This window comes from Manis pentadactyla, chromosome 9 (assembly GCF_030020395.1).
Source record: "Manis pentadactyla isolate mManPen7 chromosome 9, mManPen7.hap1, whole genome shotgun sequence".
In the NCBI taxonomy this organism is placed as follows: domain Eukaryota; kingdom Metazoa; phylum Chordata; class Mammalia; order Pholidota; family Manidae; genus Manis; species Manis pentadactyla.
The window spans coordinates 122536983-122553637 of NC_080027.1; the positions used below are offsets into that span (position 1 = coordinate 122536983).

The window sequence follows — 16655 nt, forward strand, 5'->3', positions numbered from 1 at the left end:
AGAAGGCTCTGCAGGCAAAAGGGGCTGAAGAGGACCCCAGTAAGTCCCTTTGAGGAGGGTCGGTGGCTTTCAGTCTTCCTGATCACCCCATGCTGATTTTGTGAGCGCGGTTCAAGTGGAGTCTCTGGGCAGATTGCGATCCCTGGGAAAAAAGAAATGTTTCATGTTGCCCGTGAAGCTTCATTAATTCAGACCACATTCCTTCGGAATTTATGAGTTCTTGCCGAATACAGAAAACAGAACACAGTCTTCCTGTGAAGGTTCCTGAAGGTGCTCACTTTATAAGTACAGAGAACTCAGCTAAAAACAGTGGACTTTCCAAGCCAAGAACTCAAGCTCTCAGGATGGGCCTATCTCGAGTTGTGAGGGGCAGAATGTTTATGCTTCTGCTTGTTCTCAGCCTTCCCTTTTCTTAGTTTTGCTGACAGTAGTAATGGTGTTAACAGTAATTTCCCAGGCCCTTGCTATGTGTCAGAAGCTGAGCTGAGCACTTTACAAATACTATTTCATGTAACCTTCACGAAAACCTACAAGGATGTGTCCATACTACAGAGTGCTACTCAGAAATGAAAAGGAGTGAACCACTGACACGCGCAACAACTCGATGAACAGCCACTGAGTTACGCTGCAGGGAGGCAGGGAGAGGGGGACTGGAAGTGTTCGTCTCTCATCAATGTCCATATCCCCGTTGTGATATTACTGGGCCAAAAGTGTTGTAAGATGTTACCATTGAGGGAAACCGGGTGAAAGGTGTTTTTCTTAACAACTGCATGTGAATCTACAATTTATCTCAAAATAAAAAGGTTAACTAAAATAATAGAAGAAAATTTAGGCTCAGAGAAGGTAAGTGATTTCAGAGCCAGAATTCACACTCAGGTCTGTCCAACTCCCACGCCTGAGTGTTTCAAGACTTGGCTATAGTCAAGGGAACTAGGTAGGAGGCCCCCATAGGCCTGCAGTCCATCAGACAAGGTGGCCCACCCGTGTCATGGGCAGCTTTGTTACTGGGGACTACTGTCCTGAAAAGGCTATTGGAGAATGGCTTGGAATAATTATTTGGCAAGCGCTATGAGCTGATGTGGAGGGCCAAGATTGGATAACCAGGTTTCCCCTTCCCAAGGTGTGTGAAGCAGGGGTGGAGGAGGGAAAGACCACCTGTATGTCAATCTGTGCGGGAGTCTCTCGTTATGTGTCCACTATCTGTGCACTTGTCAGTTCCTCGGTGAATATATCTATTTACAGGGGCGGGGGGAGAGGGAAGGTGGGCGGGGAGTCAGGTCACGTGTAAGTTACGCCTATGCGTGCGGGTCTGCATATGTTAAGTTTGGATCCCCTCCCCGCCCCCGTGACAGGTCTGTGTGTGTCACACCCACATAACTTGTTTCTATTAGGTTAAGCCATTTTATAATACCTCCCCCAAAGCAAAGCTATTGAGCCAGCCTGTCACGAACTGGGTCTGTGTACTGTAGATAAACTGGGTAATTGGACTCTCCGCCTCCTCATCCAAAACAAACACTCACAAACCGCCCACCCCCACGCTGGAGGGAGTCTGGTCCCTGTCATCTGGGTACTTGGCTCTAGTGCCCCCCTTTCCCTGACCCTGTAGACACGGTGAGCGTCTCCGCCGGGGGCCCGCGGGCCGGGCGCTGCCAGGGCTTATGTAAAGAGGTCGCCGATTGCTCCGCCGCCGGACGCACGCGGATTCCTGCACAGGTGTGGTGACTGCGGGTGGGGCCGTGCGCGGAGCGGGCTCGCCCGCCTCCTCCCTGCGGGCGGCTCGGCTTTTCCTTTCTGCTGCTCATTCATCCTCCTCGTCTGCATGTCTGACCGCGGAGGGCCGCCTCGGGAAGGACAGAGGGCCCTCTCCTCTGCTCCCCGCCGCGTGGGGGGCCCCGCTCTCGGGGAATGCGTTGTCTGCGCCCAGCCGCCGCGCTGCTCCGGCCTGGCTGCGTGAGTGGCGCGGGGGCGCGGGCGCGAGGTCGCGGGGACGGGGCGCTGGGGAGCGAGAGGCGTCGGCCCCCAAAGATGGTAACTCTTTGCTACGCGGGGAGGTAGCCCGGCGCCCGGACCCCGAGAAGCCCGCGGGGCTGGGCTGGGGACAAAGCGGTGCGGAGCGGGATGCCGCCGCGCGGTGGCGCCGCGTCCGCCGCGTCTTCCTTTTAAAGTTGGCGGGGGGCTGGGAGCCCGCCCGCGCGGGGACGCGAGGGCGCGTGGCCTCGACTGCCCTTGATTCGCCCCGCTCCTTGCGCAGGGCCGTGCGTGGACGCCGCCGGACCGCTGAGCCTGGAGGGACAGTGAAGCGCCGGCCGGCGTCGGGGTCCGTGCTCGGGGTCGGCTGGGAGCCGGCGGACCCGAGCGCGATGGAGGCGGCGCGAGGGGGCGCGGATTAGCCGGCGGACCCCCGGACTAGCACCTCCCCCGGCGCCCTGGCGCTCCGCGGGAGCGGGGGCGCGGAGGGTGGGGCCCCCGGCCCTGCCATGGAGGTGCCAAACGTCAAGGACTTCCAGTGGAAGCGCCTGGCACCACTGCCCAGCCGCCGGGTCTATTGCTCCCTGCTGGAGACCGGGGGGCAGGTCTATGCCATCGGGGGATGTGACGACAACGGTGTCCCCATGGACTGCTTCGAGGTGTATTCCCCCGAGGCCGACCAGTGGACTGCCCTGCCCCCCCTGCCCACAGCCCGGGCCGGGGTGGCCGTCACCGCCCTAGGCAAGCGGATCATGGTGATCGGCGGTGTGGGCACCAGTCAGCTGCCCCTGAAGGTCGTGGAGATGTACAGCATCGATGAGGGCAAGTGGAAGAAGAGGAGTGTGCTGCGTGAGGCTGCCATGGGCATTTCTGTCACGGCCAAAGGCGAGTGGGTCTAGGGCTGAGGACGGGCAGAGAAGGGAGTGGGGGGCCATGGGGAAAGGGGTGGGGGACAACACTGAATTGGGGCCCACATTCGGGATCCCGTCCGATCCTTACAATAGATGCCAAAACTAGAGACCCACAGGCCTTATTTTACAGATGGAAAACAGACTCAGTAGGTGAAGTGTCTAGCAGTTCTATGTACTGCCAGAGCTCCACTCCATCCGTCCCCTCCCAGCAGGCTGGACAGGTGGGTCCAGAGGGGAGAGCCCGAGATTTAGAGCAATGTCTCTGCCCACCCTCCATTCAGCAGAAGGATGCAACCTCCCACTTGCAATACCCCATGGCCTGAAATCTGCCCTGTAGGTGTGACCACCTCCAGGCACATATGTGGGGTCCTGGGGATGTTCACTCCATTCTTGTACCATCATCAGGGCCCACTGGTCGAGCTTTGGGACCTGATGCCAGGGCCTTCTGCCCACCCTCAACCTCCCCCTCTGCCTTCTAATCTCAGAGGCACCCTGAACAGAGGCCAGAATGTTTCTGAAGGTTGTGCCCCTGCAGCATCTTGCCCGGATTCACTAAGTTCTCAGGGCATGCATGTGCTCACCACACGGTTTTATGATTCTCATTTCACTCTCTCAAAGCCCCGAATTTCCTTCTCTTTGGGCCTGGTACAGCCCAGAGTACAGAGGGGACTCCAAATGTTCTTTTGCTAAAACACAAAGGGTTTTATGGGAAATGGTCCAGTAGGAATTAGGAGACCCCAAGTGAGGATTAAACAGCTTTAGTGGGATGCAAGCTTCCCTCCCGCTCTTGCAAAACCATCCCAGCAGCCTGTTGGGTCTACTATATATCAGGAACCACTACTTCGTGAGCACCTGCTCTGTTCTGTCTCTCGGTCCCAAGGAGAAAGCAAAGAGGCAGAAGATCTGGTCCCTGCCTTCAGGAGCCAGGATCTAACCAATGAAGGTGACCAGGGAGAAACTCTAACCTGGAATCCCTCAGGGCAGAGTGGCCAGTGGGGCCTCCGTGAATTCTTAGTAAGAAGGATGGAAGGCATGGAAGCCTTTGGAGATAGAGAGGGCAAAGGCACTCCTGCATCCCCAGGCCTCAGTAGTGGTGCTGAAAGATTAACAACTAACATATATTGAGTCCTCACAGTAAGTGCTCTATTCATATTAGCCCCGTGGATCCTCGCAACCAGCAAGACGAGGTAAATGCTATTATCATCCTCATTTTAGAGAAAAGTAATGGGCCCAAAGAGGTTAAATACCTTGCCCAAGGTTAAGCAGCTAGTGTTGATGATGGAGGCTATGCTCTTAACTATGACACTGAATGGGTTCAACAGTTAGTTTAACAAACATTTACATGCCTGTGCGTCAGGCATTGTACCAGATGCTGGGGCCACAGATAAACAAGTTCTCTAACCATGTATTGGGAGAAACAAAGATTATTTTAACAGTGATGGTGAATGGGGCAGAGCAGATGCCGTGGGAGACACAGAGCTGGTGCTCTCAGCTCAGCCTTGCAGTTCAGGGACCCCCAGGGGAATCTGAAGGATGGGTAAGATTTGGGTACAAGATGGGTGGTGTGGAGTGGATGGAGGCTTCTCAGCTGGAGGTGTGTTTCAGGTGACAGGGATGAGAGAGGCTGAGCTTATGTAAGGGAAAGTCCCCATTAGCAGGCCCCCATCCCCTGACCTCAGGCTAGGGTTGGGGTTTATTTTTGCAATTTTTCATTAAGATTAGAAAGCAGGAGAAAATAATGCTCATCCCTGTAATACCCTTGAGAGAGAAAGCCTCTTAGAGCCAGAAGCAGTGAGGTCTGGCTGCTGGGGAGGGAAACTGGGTCCCTGACAAGGAGGTGCTGGGGTGAGACCCAGGGGAACAGGGACACCTTCCCCAGGTTCTCTGATGCAGTGTGTCAGGCAAGTGCCTGGAAAGGCTGCCTACAGCCAAGTGCAGTAGAAAATGGGAGAGGACTCACTCCTCAGAGTGCCCAGCTCGCTGCCCAGGCAGGATTTCTTAAAGGAACCCGTTTTCACCCCAGAGCGTCACCCTCATGTACCCCTAGCCCAAGCTGGTTTAGTGCAGGATGTCCCCTGGAGCCCACAAGCCTCCCAGTGTGTGAAGGAAGATGGCATTCCCGCATGCAGGTGACAGACACAGAAAGAACCAGCAGCGGGCCAGGGTCCCACAAGGCCGGCCTCATTTCTCAAGGCTGTTGCTGGGTCTAGAGAGTTCCATTCTGGGAGTGCCTGAGGAACAGGCCACTGCTGGAGGGCCTCAGGGGAACAATCCTCTTTGGCATCCCCTCTGGCTGCCCAGGAGGGAGGAGAAGGGAGGGGACACGGACTGAAGAGGGCTTCCAGGCCTAGACACCACCACAGTCGACCCCTGTGTAAGGCCTGGTGTTCCAGGTTTAGCCAAAGGCTGGACACCAAGGAAGGCTAAGGCATGCAGGCCTGCGCCGGCTTCAAGAAGACCTGGGACCTGGGCTCAACCATGACAGCGACTTGCAATGGTCCATCAGCCCCACTCTGGCAGAACCGTGGTCAGGAAGCTGGCCTGGGCCTCAGTGCTGCCATTCAGGGTGTTCACAGAACCTGACCACGGTAGGCAACAAGTGTGGGCCGGCCTCGTAGGGTCTGGTTGCTGAGCCAGGGGCTGTGCGTGGCCTTTCTCCTTAGATTACCGAGTGTACGCAGCAGGCGGGATGGGCCTGGACCTCCGCCCCCACAACCACCTCCAACACTATGACATGCTCAAGGACATGTGGGTGTCACTAGCACCCATGCCCACCCCAAGATACGCTGCCACCTCTTTCCTCCGAGGCTCCAAGATCTACGTGCTGGGTAAGGACAGGTTATGTGTCCCACATCTGTCCCTTCCGTGCTCCCTTGGGTCAGTTCCCACAGGAAGCAGTGCCTGTGTACTTAGCATCTCCTTGCTCCTCGGGGGTATTCACACTGCCCTACCCCTCAGGGGGCTCCCTGTGTGATTGGGTAGCAAGAGGAAACCCAGGCCCTGTCCTTGGGGACTTACTCTTCTGCCCAACCCCACCCCCTGCCCCGCCCTGCTCAGGGGGACGACAGTCCAAGTATGCGGTCAATGCCTTCGAGGTCTTTGACATCGAGACTCGCTCCTGGACCAAGTTCCCCAGCATTCCCTGTAAGCGGGCCTTCTCCAGCTTTGTGACCCTGGATGACCGCTTGTACAGCCTGGGAGGACTGCGGCAGGGGCGGCTCTACCGGCAGCCCAAGTTCCTCCGGAGCATGGACGTGTTTGACATGGAACAGGGTGAGCTGGGCGCCAGCCGCTGGCTGCCCACCAGCCCCTGGCTGCCCACCTCCCCGGGGCCCGTTCCCTCCACCTTACCCTCATCCCATCCATCCCCCAGCAGGGTGACAGAGGTCTGAACACTCTTCTCCACTCAGGACTACTTTGGGGATCAAAATCTTTCATCCAGACAAAGCTCATTTTAATTGGTTGGTTATTTATATGAAAACCTTTTGTCTCTTCTTACAACAGGTGAGGGTTGGGGGAGCTCTTTCCGGCTTTTTTCCTGGTGGAGAAACAGGAGGATCCTGACTCCTACGCTCACTGCCTCTAGTTAGCTTCCTCTCTGGCTTAGAGCCTGTGGGAACAGAGGCAGAACAGGGTGATTCATTGTCGGGCATTGAGGTTGCCTGGACTGTAGCAAGAGTGGGAGAGGGTGGAGGCCATGGACAGTATTCTTCCAAACAGCAGGAGGCGTAGGATATGCTCTGAGCACACACGGTAGGTGGAGTGGACCAGCTGTCCAGGGCCAGCGCTATTTGCTGCATGTTTACGTGTGTATTTGGTAAGCGTGGCCGGCACCTAATTCTCTCCCTCTACCCCGCTGTCATCCGTGGCCTGTAGGGGGATGGCTAAAGATGGAGCGCTCGTTCTTCCTCAAGAAGCGGCGGGCAGACTTTGTGGCCGGCTCCCTGAGTGGACGGGTCATAGTGGCTGGAGGACTCGGTAAGGATGGAGCTTCACAGGTTGGTACTGTGCTTCTGGCGCTTGGTGGACCCTTGGCACTCTGCATGGGCAAGAGAAGGTACTGGCTCCTTGGACACAGCCTGCCTAATTTACCACTTTATTCCAAAAAATTCAAAACACTCCCTTCCTCCCAGCCTGGACTTCATGTGTCCACGTATGGGCCCCCCATGTGGTCTTTCTGTCCTCTTATACAGGGGAAACTGAGGCCCAGAAAGCATGAGGGACATGCTGCTAACCACATAACACAAGCTTGCTGAGCGCGGATCCCTGGGGCCTATCCAGGAATGACTGGAGACCTAAGTGTGGTGGGGATTAGCTTGGTCCTCTTTCTCTGACCATCTCTTCTCCCTGGATACCCAGGTCCATCATGGAATAGGAAAGCAATCTGATCGAATAAATTATTATAATAAATTCAGGATTTGCTGTATCACCCCTCCCAGAGATTAGTGGTGTCTTGAAGGTGGGACCCCCAACATCAAGAGGGGAGAGAGATGGACAGAAGGGCTTGCAGGCACCCAGAGTTTACTCAGTGTGGGCAGACTCCCTCCCACTTTACCCATGCATGCGAGGAACTTGATGGGAGCTAGACCATGTGGGCAGCTTTTTAGTAAAAGGCAGAAGAGAGGCAGTAGTGTCTAGAAACTTCTGTAAATCAGGGGGTGAAGAAAGAAAGCTTAGTCTTGAGATAAAAAGACAGAGACAGTCGGAGGGGCAAAGTGGCTCTTTTGGCCCCAAATCTACTGGCCAGGGTAGAGAAGGAGCAATTCTGCGGCCAAGGAAGGTGATGTTGCTTAGCTTCTGCTTGTGGGTTCCAGAGGGAGGTGGGGTGGCGGTGGGGCATGGACTGGTGGCTGGACTCCTTTGTAAGGTCCAGTTCCCTCGGCCCTTTTAGGGAACCAGCCCACTGTCCTGGAGACGGCAGAGGCATTCCATCCAGGCAAGAATAAGTGGGAGGTCCTCCCCGCCATGCCCACGCCCCGCTGCGCCTGCTCCAGCATCGTCATCAAGACCTGCCTCCTGGCCGTGGGGGGCGTCAATCAGGGTCTAAGTGATGCGGTGGAAGCTCTGTGTGTCTCTGACTCCTAATCAACGGCGCCCAACGCCTTTGCCCTGGACCGGATCACTCCACTCTTGACAAGAGGAAGAGTCTCATCAAAGCAGTTTGGGCTACTTCCCAGGATGCCAGGTCCTGTCAGCAGCCAGTGGGGTCAGGCCCTGGGGCTGTAAGTGACCTGTGGCCACCTCCAAACCCTACCGATCTTGGAAAACTGTAAGAAGTCCTGATTAGTCCACAGCCCCAGGTTGGAGCTCAGCTGACCTCTGGGGAGAGTCCTCACCTGCTGCTCAGGCAGTGCAGTGTGCAGGTGTACCTGCTACCTCCTGATAGCCTCTCCACTCCCCGTCTCTAGAGGGGGAGGTGGGCAGGGCAGGCCTGACCCAGAGGATGGCCGCTATCACTGTCCTTTCCCCAGCTCTGAGCTAGTTTGAGGGTCTCATGGGATGGAAATTGGAGAAGGGTTGCAAACCCCTCTCCTCTGCCTCAGTCTACATCCTTTCCCCATTTGGCGGTCAGCTGTGGGCCTGCCCTGGACCTCATCTACTGAGCGGGAACTGGCCCTGGAGCCAGACGCAGCCGGATTGGGAAGGAAGTCAGGTTCACGTGGACAGGCCTGGGTCAGCAGCCTTGGCCGGGAAGGACCCATGCCTCTCAGGGTTCTTGATGGGAAGGAGCAGGCTCCTCACTCTATTTCTCCTTCTGCCACCCTCCCTACCAGAGGGCTGGCCCTTTGGTCACCCACAGCTCCAGAGTGTGTGTCTGAAGCCTGATTTACACTGTGGCATCAAAATCCACAAAGGATGGACTGATTGCACTCGGGACAACAGCGGCAACTCAGTGATTAAAATCTACGTGCCTATCTTCTCGGGCACCCTGGTGCAGGGGGTGGATGGGTGTCTTGATGGGTTGAGCGGACCCTATGAAAGAGTCCCTCCGATATCCTCAGGCTAAGTGGGGTCCCATGTGGCCACCTATTCTTGGCTGTTCCCTCTGAGGAGGTTCCATCTTCAAGCCACCATCCCAGCACCAGTCACTCCTAGATGACAGTGTCTCTTCCTTCTCTTAAGTGTTAACACTCCATGCATGTGTTAAGAAAAGGCTGTGCTCACTAGCTGACCTCTTTATTAGGGTGCAAACCGCTCGTGTCTGGCCTCAATTCATTCGGCTTAAGCTCATTTCCGTCTTGCCCGAAGTTGAACGGGGATTTCTCACTGGTTCAAACACTGGAAAGGTGTGCCTCTTTTTCACTTATATAGGACTTCTTTCTGATTCCTAGTTCTTTTTAAAAGCACTGCTACCATCAGGGATGCAAAGATGAAAAAAAAATACCTGCCCTGGAGGGATTGTGGAGGAGACAGCCTTCCTGTGCACGGGGCACTGGTGTAATTAGCTCTCAAGAGGCAGAAACAAAGGAGGGAGGCTGATGGGGATCTGGGATCAAGAGAAGGCGACACCTTGCTGGACCTTCATGGACAGGTGGCACCTGGGTCTTTAAGGGTTTTTTCCCCTTCTCTGGGCACCTGGACCCTCCCTGTCCTCAGGTCCTGGGGGAGGCTGCTCCTGCTGCAGGGCCCTGCCTGCCCACCCATCCTGTGGCCACGGGCGCCCCCTGGTGAGCAGGCTGCAGAGAGGCCTCCCTGTTGCTTCAGGACGCCTGGGTTTCAGGTCAGCTGACTCAGGTAACTGTTCCGAAAAGGGGCTGGAGTTGCTGCAGATCACGTGAGGGTCAGAGCAGCGTGATAGGGAAGCTGTCCCGAAGTCCAGCCCTTGTCTGATCGCCCCATTCTGTTTCTCTGCCGCCCCCTCTCTCCCTCCCCAAGAAGAGTCCCTCCACCCTTTCCAAGAGGAAGCTAAGCCTGGGGTTCGGGGTGGGGCTTTCCAAGCACACAAAAAGGCACCAGATCCATGGATGGAACTGAGGAGTTTTTAAATAGTCAGAACCTTAGTGGTACAGCCAGCCCTAAAAGGTTGTCCCCGATAATGAGTATGGGGGATTTGCCACTGGAACCTGTGAGGGTCACTCAGGGCTGGGTCTGCTGGTATCTGCTGAGGATGCACCTCTTGGAGGTCCATGCGGGAAAACTTTGGGATACCTCACTGAGGAGTGAGGGAAGGAGGGGACATCAGTGGTGAAGCACATGGTCCGCACTTGCAATGCCGTGGAGCCAGCTCCGATCTGGGGTCGGGTTGGACGCGGGTCTGTCCTGGCTCTGGGCTGCATTCCCTCCCCCCCTTGGGTTTTCTTATCCCCATCCCTCTAGGTTCCTCCCTTTCCTTGTCCTCATTTCCCAGCCTGTGCAGCAAGAGCGGCTGTGACGGCATCGCCCACGGCGGCGAAGCACCTGTCCCAACCCCAGGTGAACTCCATGAGCTAGATAGCATCTCACTGGTGGGTAAGAAGACTCAGGGGTTGTATAACTTGGGCAAGGTCACGAGCTCATAAGTGACTGAACCGGATCCGGTTTCAAAACCCGTGACCACAGGCATTGCATTGCGTCAAAGGAAACAGCGCGTAGGAAAGTCAGCTGCGCCGCCCTAGGTAAGTGGCTCAAAATGTCAAACCTGGAAAGATGGAGACTTGGTTTCCCAAAGAATGAGTCTGCAGATCAACAAGGAAAGATTAGGAAGGGCTCCCTAATGTGAAAGGAGCGTATTCCTAAATTTACACTGTGGGAGAGTTCCTCTCTAGCTCTTTGATTCTGTCGGCTGCTGTCACTGCATTTAACACCTATTAAGCGTCTGGCACATGCTAGGGCACATGGGATTCCTACCCTCCAGACTCGATCTGCAGTTCCATTTGATGAGGTAAATGCCATCTGGAGGCACCCCACCCTTCGTGGGTACAGAGAGCAGAGTTGAACTGAGGATGTCAGGGCAGGTTTCCAGAAAATAAATCTCAAACTGTCCTTTGAAAGAAGAGGGAGGCAAGCCAAGCAGAGAATGATCCTAGGCTTTGAAGCAGGAGAGATGGGTTCAGATCATGATGGTTCTGGGCTAATTGGTCTTGGGTAATGTTTCCTCAGTCTGTTTCCTTAATTAAATGGACAAAATAAAGCCTCTCTATGAGGTGAGCTACCTACTGTGTGTACCTACTACATGTAAAATGTAGCTACCTACTATATGTAAAATGATTCACATGTATTAGGTGAGTGGCTGCATTATTATTTTTCATTGTTGTTGAAGGAGACGTAGAAGTGTTTTCAAGCCCACTGGGAGAAAGGATTTGGCTTTTTGGGGGGACAGCACTCACACAGCAGAGCTCCCAAGGAAATGGGGCTGGAAGTATAGGCTTGACAGATCAAGACAGGCCTTATGTGCCTTGCTAAGAGTCTGGACTTCAGCTGTGGGAAATTGGGTGCAAATGAAGGATTTTAAGTGGAGGAACGTCAACAGTCAGATTTGTACCATTGGGGTATGGGATATTCAAATTTCCTCTTCTGAGGAAAATGAAGTAAGTGAGGTCACCAAGGTACCATCTAAGGTCAGAAAGAACCCCACATGGGGTTGGAGTCCTTGGAAAAAATGCAGGCCAAGCTTTCCAGACTTTCTCTGAGGAAGGTCCATCTGCTGGGCAAAGTGCCAGGAAGGTTCAGGACCTCGGAAAATAGACAATTCCCTCCCTCCACCACTTCCTCTCCAGAATTTTTTTCTAATACTCTTACATTTGCACTGGGGGTTCTGGCCCACAGAGGTCCTGCTTGGGAGGTGAGGTACAGTTGGCCTTTTCCAACTCCTATCTTACAGAATTGAGAAACTGGAAACCCTGGGGTTAACCTAGGCAGCACAGCTAATAAGTGATAGGAAGGAAAGTCTAACCCAGCTCAGAGGCGTGCAAAACCCCCATGGCTGCTCTGAACTCTGCGGTAAGAGGAATGGTCAGTCATCCATCCATGCCCCCAGGTGGCTGCAGAACAGGACTGAAAGCCTCCAGCTGGAGAGAACCGGACCTGTCTAGTGAAAGCAAACAGTTGCAAAGGCAGGAGCTTTAAATCAGAATTAAACAGCTGAGAAGTGATGGCAGGAGGCAGGACCCAGGCAAGAGCTGAAGAGACAGGCCCACCAGAGGGCCCAGGCAGGTGAGGCAGATACAAGTTTCCATCTGTGTTCTTTTCCTAAGGCTTCTGTAACAAAATACTGCCAACTGGTGGCTTAAAGCAACAGAAATATATTCACAATTCTAGAAATCAAGGGGCCACCCTCAGCCTGTGTTCCTTCCTTGCCTGGCTCCTGGCAGCTCCTAGCAAAACTTGATGTTCCTCGGTTTGTGGCACCGTGACTCCAACCTCTCCCTGTCTTCACGTGGCTTTCTCACCTGTGTGTCTGTGTCCACATTCCTCTCGTCTTGTGAGGACACCAGTCACTGGACTAGGCCCACCTAATCCAGCATGACCTCATCCTAACTTGATTATAGCTGCAAAGATCCTATTTCCAAAAAAAGTCACATTCACAGACAATGGGTTAGGATGCCACCATAGCTTTCGGGGGAACACAGCTGAACTAACACCACCATCTAATGGACAGAGGAGCAGGGCAGGAAGAGCAAGAGTCCCCTGAGAACTGAGCCTACGTGGGGAGGCTTCGCGGAGAAGCCTGCTCTTAAAACCAGGCCTCAAGGGACGGGAAATCTGGGGGCCAGGTGCACACAGGAGTGGGGAGTGGTGTGAAGAGGCTAGAGGCAAGTTGGGGTGTATGCAGACTTGGAATAGTGGGTTAATGCCTCAAGAAGAGGGGTTTGGGGGAAGGTCGATGTAAGTCTGATGCACTTGGTCTGGCCATGCCTCTCAGACCTCACCCCTCCGCAGCCTCGGCACAGGGAGGGACAGGAGAGAGAGGGGATCTCTGGAGAAAGGGTCGCAGGCCAGCCGGTCGGGAGGGCAAATGCCTGTCGAGTGTCCTGTGTTAAATTCATGGAGAGTCTGCTTCTCCTTCATGACAGAGCCCTGCGTTTTAATGGTTTAAACTATGGGCTGCTTTTCCAAATACTCCAGCTCATTAGTTCCCCAGGCAGATGAGCGCCTGGTTCAAAAAACCTCCAGAGCCTGTGTTGCCAGTGGCAGGAAGCAGGGCACCGGGAAACCACGGTCTGCAGCCCATAGGCCAACGGGTTCCCCTTAAGTGCGAGTAAGCTCTTTGCAAATCACATGCAGTTGGTATTTCACACCCAGGGAGCTTCCTGCAACCCCTCCCAGCGTGCTCTGGGGCAGCCTGCCTCAGCACGCTGACCACACACACACACACACACACACACACACACACACACCACTTCCCTTTCTCTCTCACATTCTTGTGCTCACACACCCTGTAAGACACCTCACACATGTGTGTACTATCTCGCACCCTTGTACCCCATGCTGTTATGCAGACACACCTTACATGCACACTCATATTTACACTTAAGTACTCTTTTGTGCCCACACACTTCACACTTGCCTCACATTAATGCTTGTGTGAGGCAGACTCTTACACACTTCAAATTCACATACCTCACACTTTTACACATTTACATATTCATGTCACACCCACATGTACACCTGTTCCCACACATCTTTATGCTCCTACACCTCACACGCGTGTATACCTCATACACCCCCACACACACTCACATTCTCATACACACTCAGAGCAGGTGGCCAGGCTCAGAGTCCTTTTACTATGAAAGCAGAGTGGCTGCCACATGATGCCATTTCACCACCCTGCCACTCCCTCCCAGCAGAGCCCGGCACCAGTTTGCCATAATGGCTAGAGGGACCTCTTGCCCCTGAGATCCCTGTGAACCTGGGAAAGACTGGGTTCCTCACAGGTGAGGAAACTGAGACCCGAAGGAATCCTGTGACTTCCACACGTCCTGAGCTCTGTAAATGGAGGAGCCCAGTCTTTCTCGCCACCTTCACATCCTCGGCACATAGTTCGTGCACTTGATAAACGTGTATTGAGGGAGTGAATGGACGGCTCCTTTAGAGGAAGAACCGGAAAGAGCCCAGCACCCAGTCCCATTTCCTCCACTAGCCGGGCCGGACACTCCTGGCGCCTGAGACTTTCCATGCAATCCCTCCAGCCACCTACCTCCTCCAAAGAGGACATGTTTGGCAGATGACTCAGAGGTCAGTGGGGTGGGGGCCGGAGACCGGGGAAGTGTCCCAGACTTGATGCCTGAGGTGACATTTCAGAGTTGATGGGTTTTCCAAATGGGTCACAGAGGAATCTGCTTCTTCTCAGCCTCGTGGGGCCACCCTCAGCTCCGCTCACCCGCCACACCGCTGCCCTGTGGAGACGGCAAGTGAGGAACCCCAGGCTCGCAGCAGGGGCTTCTGGCCCGCTCAGGCTCTGGCTGGGCTGTGCAGGCCCCTCCCCTGGTCAGCCTGGGAAGGGAGGATGCGGCTATGCCAGTAGGCTGGGGGACCCTGAGGACCCCAGTCACTGTTTCCCGCAAGCGGCCATCCTGCTCCGCTTACCTGGGGGCCAAGGAGGAGGACTTGGGGGCAGCCTGCCTCCCACTCGACAGAAAACGTGCCTGGGTCCTTAACTCAGTTGAGCAGATCACATTCTTAAAAACAAACATTTATAAGGGAATCGTAATTTTCGAATCCCTTTCCCAGGCTCCCTACTCCAGATTCAGTGTCCCCACCTCCGGGAGAGGAGGACCAGATGGGAGCTGTCCTTCCAACTTGGTGTCACTCCATCTCGGCCCTCTGCTTCCTCCAGCAGCACAGCCCTGGCCACAAAGGAGCACCTCCTCTCTGGTCCTCTCACCCATGCACCCCTCAGGCTGGCCTCTTCTCCCTCCTTAGGGTCTCTACCTTGGGTCACACCCTCGTCACCTCTCGTGAGGACAGCTTCACAGCCCCTCACTGCGGCCCCCCCGGCCCCCACATGGCTGCTAGATGGCCTGACCGTTCAGAAGTTTTTCTCATCTGCAACTCTGGCAGTCACCACAGAGCTTAAACCCCTTCCCTCGGCTCCCCTGCCCTTCCAGGTGGTTCCCAGCCTTCCTCGTGGCCTCTAAGGCCCTTCGCAAAGGTCCTGCCCTTCCAGCCTCCCCTCCTTCCTTCTGCTCAGTGTTTCCTGTGGGAGCAAGCAGTTCCCCTCACGTGTCCCCACTGCTGGCCTCCTCCTCGGACACAGCCCATACCCTCCGCCCAGTGTGCCAGTCTCTTGTGTACCTGGCGAGTACAAGCCACTGTCTCCCTACCTCGCCACCATCACACCAAACTTTCTAGGCACTCCTCATGACCATGGTGTCCCACTAAGTCTTGGAGGCCCAGAGCATTGTGCAGGGCGAGCCATGCAGCGTCTCAATGTGTAACAAGTAAGCTGAATGGAATAAATGTGTAGCAAACAATTGAACAGAATGAAAGTCAGAAATCAAAGCACCCAGACACAGTACCACCTTTTTTTTTTTTTTTTAAGTTTTCATGTCTCTTTAATCTCCTCTGGTTTGGAACAGTTCCTCAGTCTTTCTTTTTTTTATATACCATAATTTTTTTTATTATCAAATGTACATCACAGTGGTTCAACAGTCCCCCACCCCCTCCTCCTTCGTAGCCACTAATCACGTCTCTGTCTACGAGTCTAATGCTGTTTTGTTCCTTCTGTTTTGCTTTGTCTTTACATTCCACAAGTAAGTGAAATCATATGGTATTTGTCTTTCTTGGCCTGGCTTATTTCACTGAGCATAAGACCCTCCAGATCCACCCATGTTGCAAATGGCAGGATTTGTTTTCTTTTTATGGCTGAATAATATTCCATTGTGTATATGTACCACATCTTTTTTATCCATTCATCTATAGATGGACACTAGGTCACTTCCCTCTGTTGGCTACTGCAAACAGGACACAGCGCCACCTTTGAGAGTAACCTTTACGATGTCCTCTCTTCCTCTGAGCCCACATGTGGCCTGTGACTGACACAAAGGTCCAGATGCAGGAAATCAGCAGTATTTCAAACCCCCCTGCTTAGGGATTGGCTCCCCTCTTCCTTTGTCTTGGCCTCTGACAGGAGTGATAGATCAGGATTTGGCCTTTCATAAACTGTGGGTGACACTGGCCTATTAATCCAGGCTTGTGATAACAGCCCCAGAGCCAGACTGTGCTGGTGTCACTCGGGACCAAGAGAAACATGGCTGTCCTACCCAGGGCTGGGAGCTGGTGACCCGACTAAAGAATGTGCTTTGCGTGGGGCTTGCATTCCAGGAGGCCAAGGGCTCAGGCTGCCAGGGGGAGCCAGGCCCAGGGTACACGTTTCCCCCCCTCCCTCCTGGCCATACCTCCCATGCCCTGCCTGCCTGCCCTTCCCTGGACCTCGGTGAGGGCAGGGTGGTGGCTGTGGAGGCAGGGCCAGGAGAAGAGGACACTCAGCACCTTCAAGGGAATGGCGTTTGAACGGAGTGCGCAGTACAGAACTCTGAGCCACAGTACCCGCCACCACGAATGTCCAGCTGCTGGGGGGCTTTCCACCGTTTACAAAGAGCCTCCACATCCCGGTGTCTCCTTTGGCCAACCAGAAACTGAGGCCTAGTGAGAGGAGTCACCTGCCCCGGGCCACATGGTAGGCAAGAAGCAGCGCTGGGCATAGAATCCCATCCTCTGACTGCCATTCTGAGGCTCTCGTACCCCTTGCCTCATCTACATCAACAGCCTCTGTACCCCAGGATCAAACCAAGGCCCTGATTTCACAGGGTCCATGAAGGGTCAGTAAAATAGTGGATGTGAAAGTGCTGACCC

General features: G+C 54.5%; 1 protein-coding gene across 3 annotated transcripts; it reads left to right on the forward strand.

Moving 5' to 3' along the window:
- Window positions 1–1527: 1527 nt before the first annotated feature.
- Window positions 1528–11390, forward strand: KLHDC8A (kelch domain containing 8A). Of its 3 annotated transcripts, none has more exons than XM_057508063.1 (6): window positions 1528–1713; window positions 2252–2853; window positions 5543–5707; window positions 5937–6152; window positions 6756–6857; window positions 7771–11390. In XM_057508063.1, exons 2-6 carry the CDS (start codon window positions 2478–2480, stop codon window positions 7962–7964), a joined length of 1053 nt encoding a protein of 350 aa, XP_057364046.1. In that variant the 5' UTR covers window positions 1528–1713; window positions 2252–2477; the 3' UTR covers window positions 7965–11390. The 3 variants fall into 3 exon arrangements, with proteins under 3 accessions (XP_057364046.1, XP_036765613.2, XP_036765614.2); XM_036909718.2 differs by lacking the exon at window positions 1528–1713 and adding an exon at window positions 1721–1950; XM_036909719.2 differs by lacking the exons at window positions 1528–1713; window positions 7771–11390 and adding exons at window positions 1721–1950; window positions 7073–7289.
- The last annotated feature ends 5265 nt before the right edge of the window (window positions 11391–16655 follow it).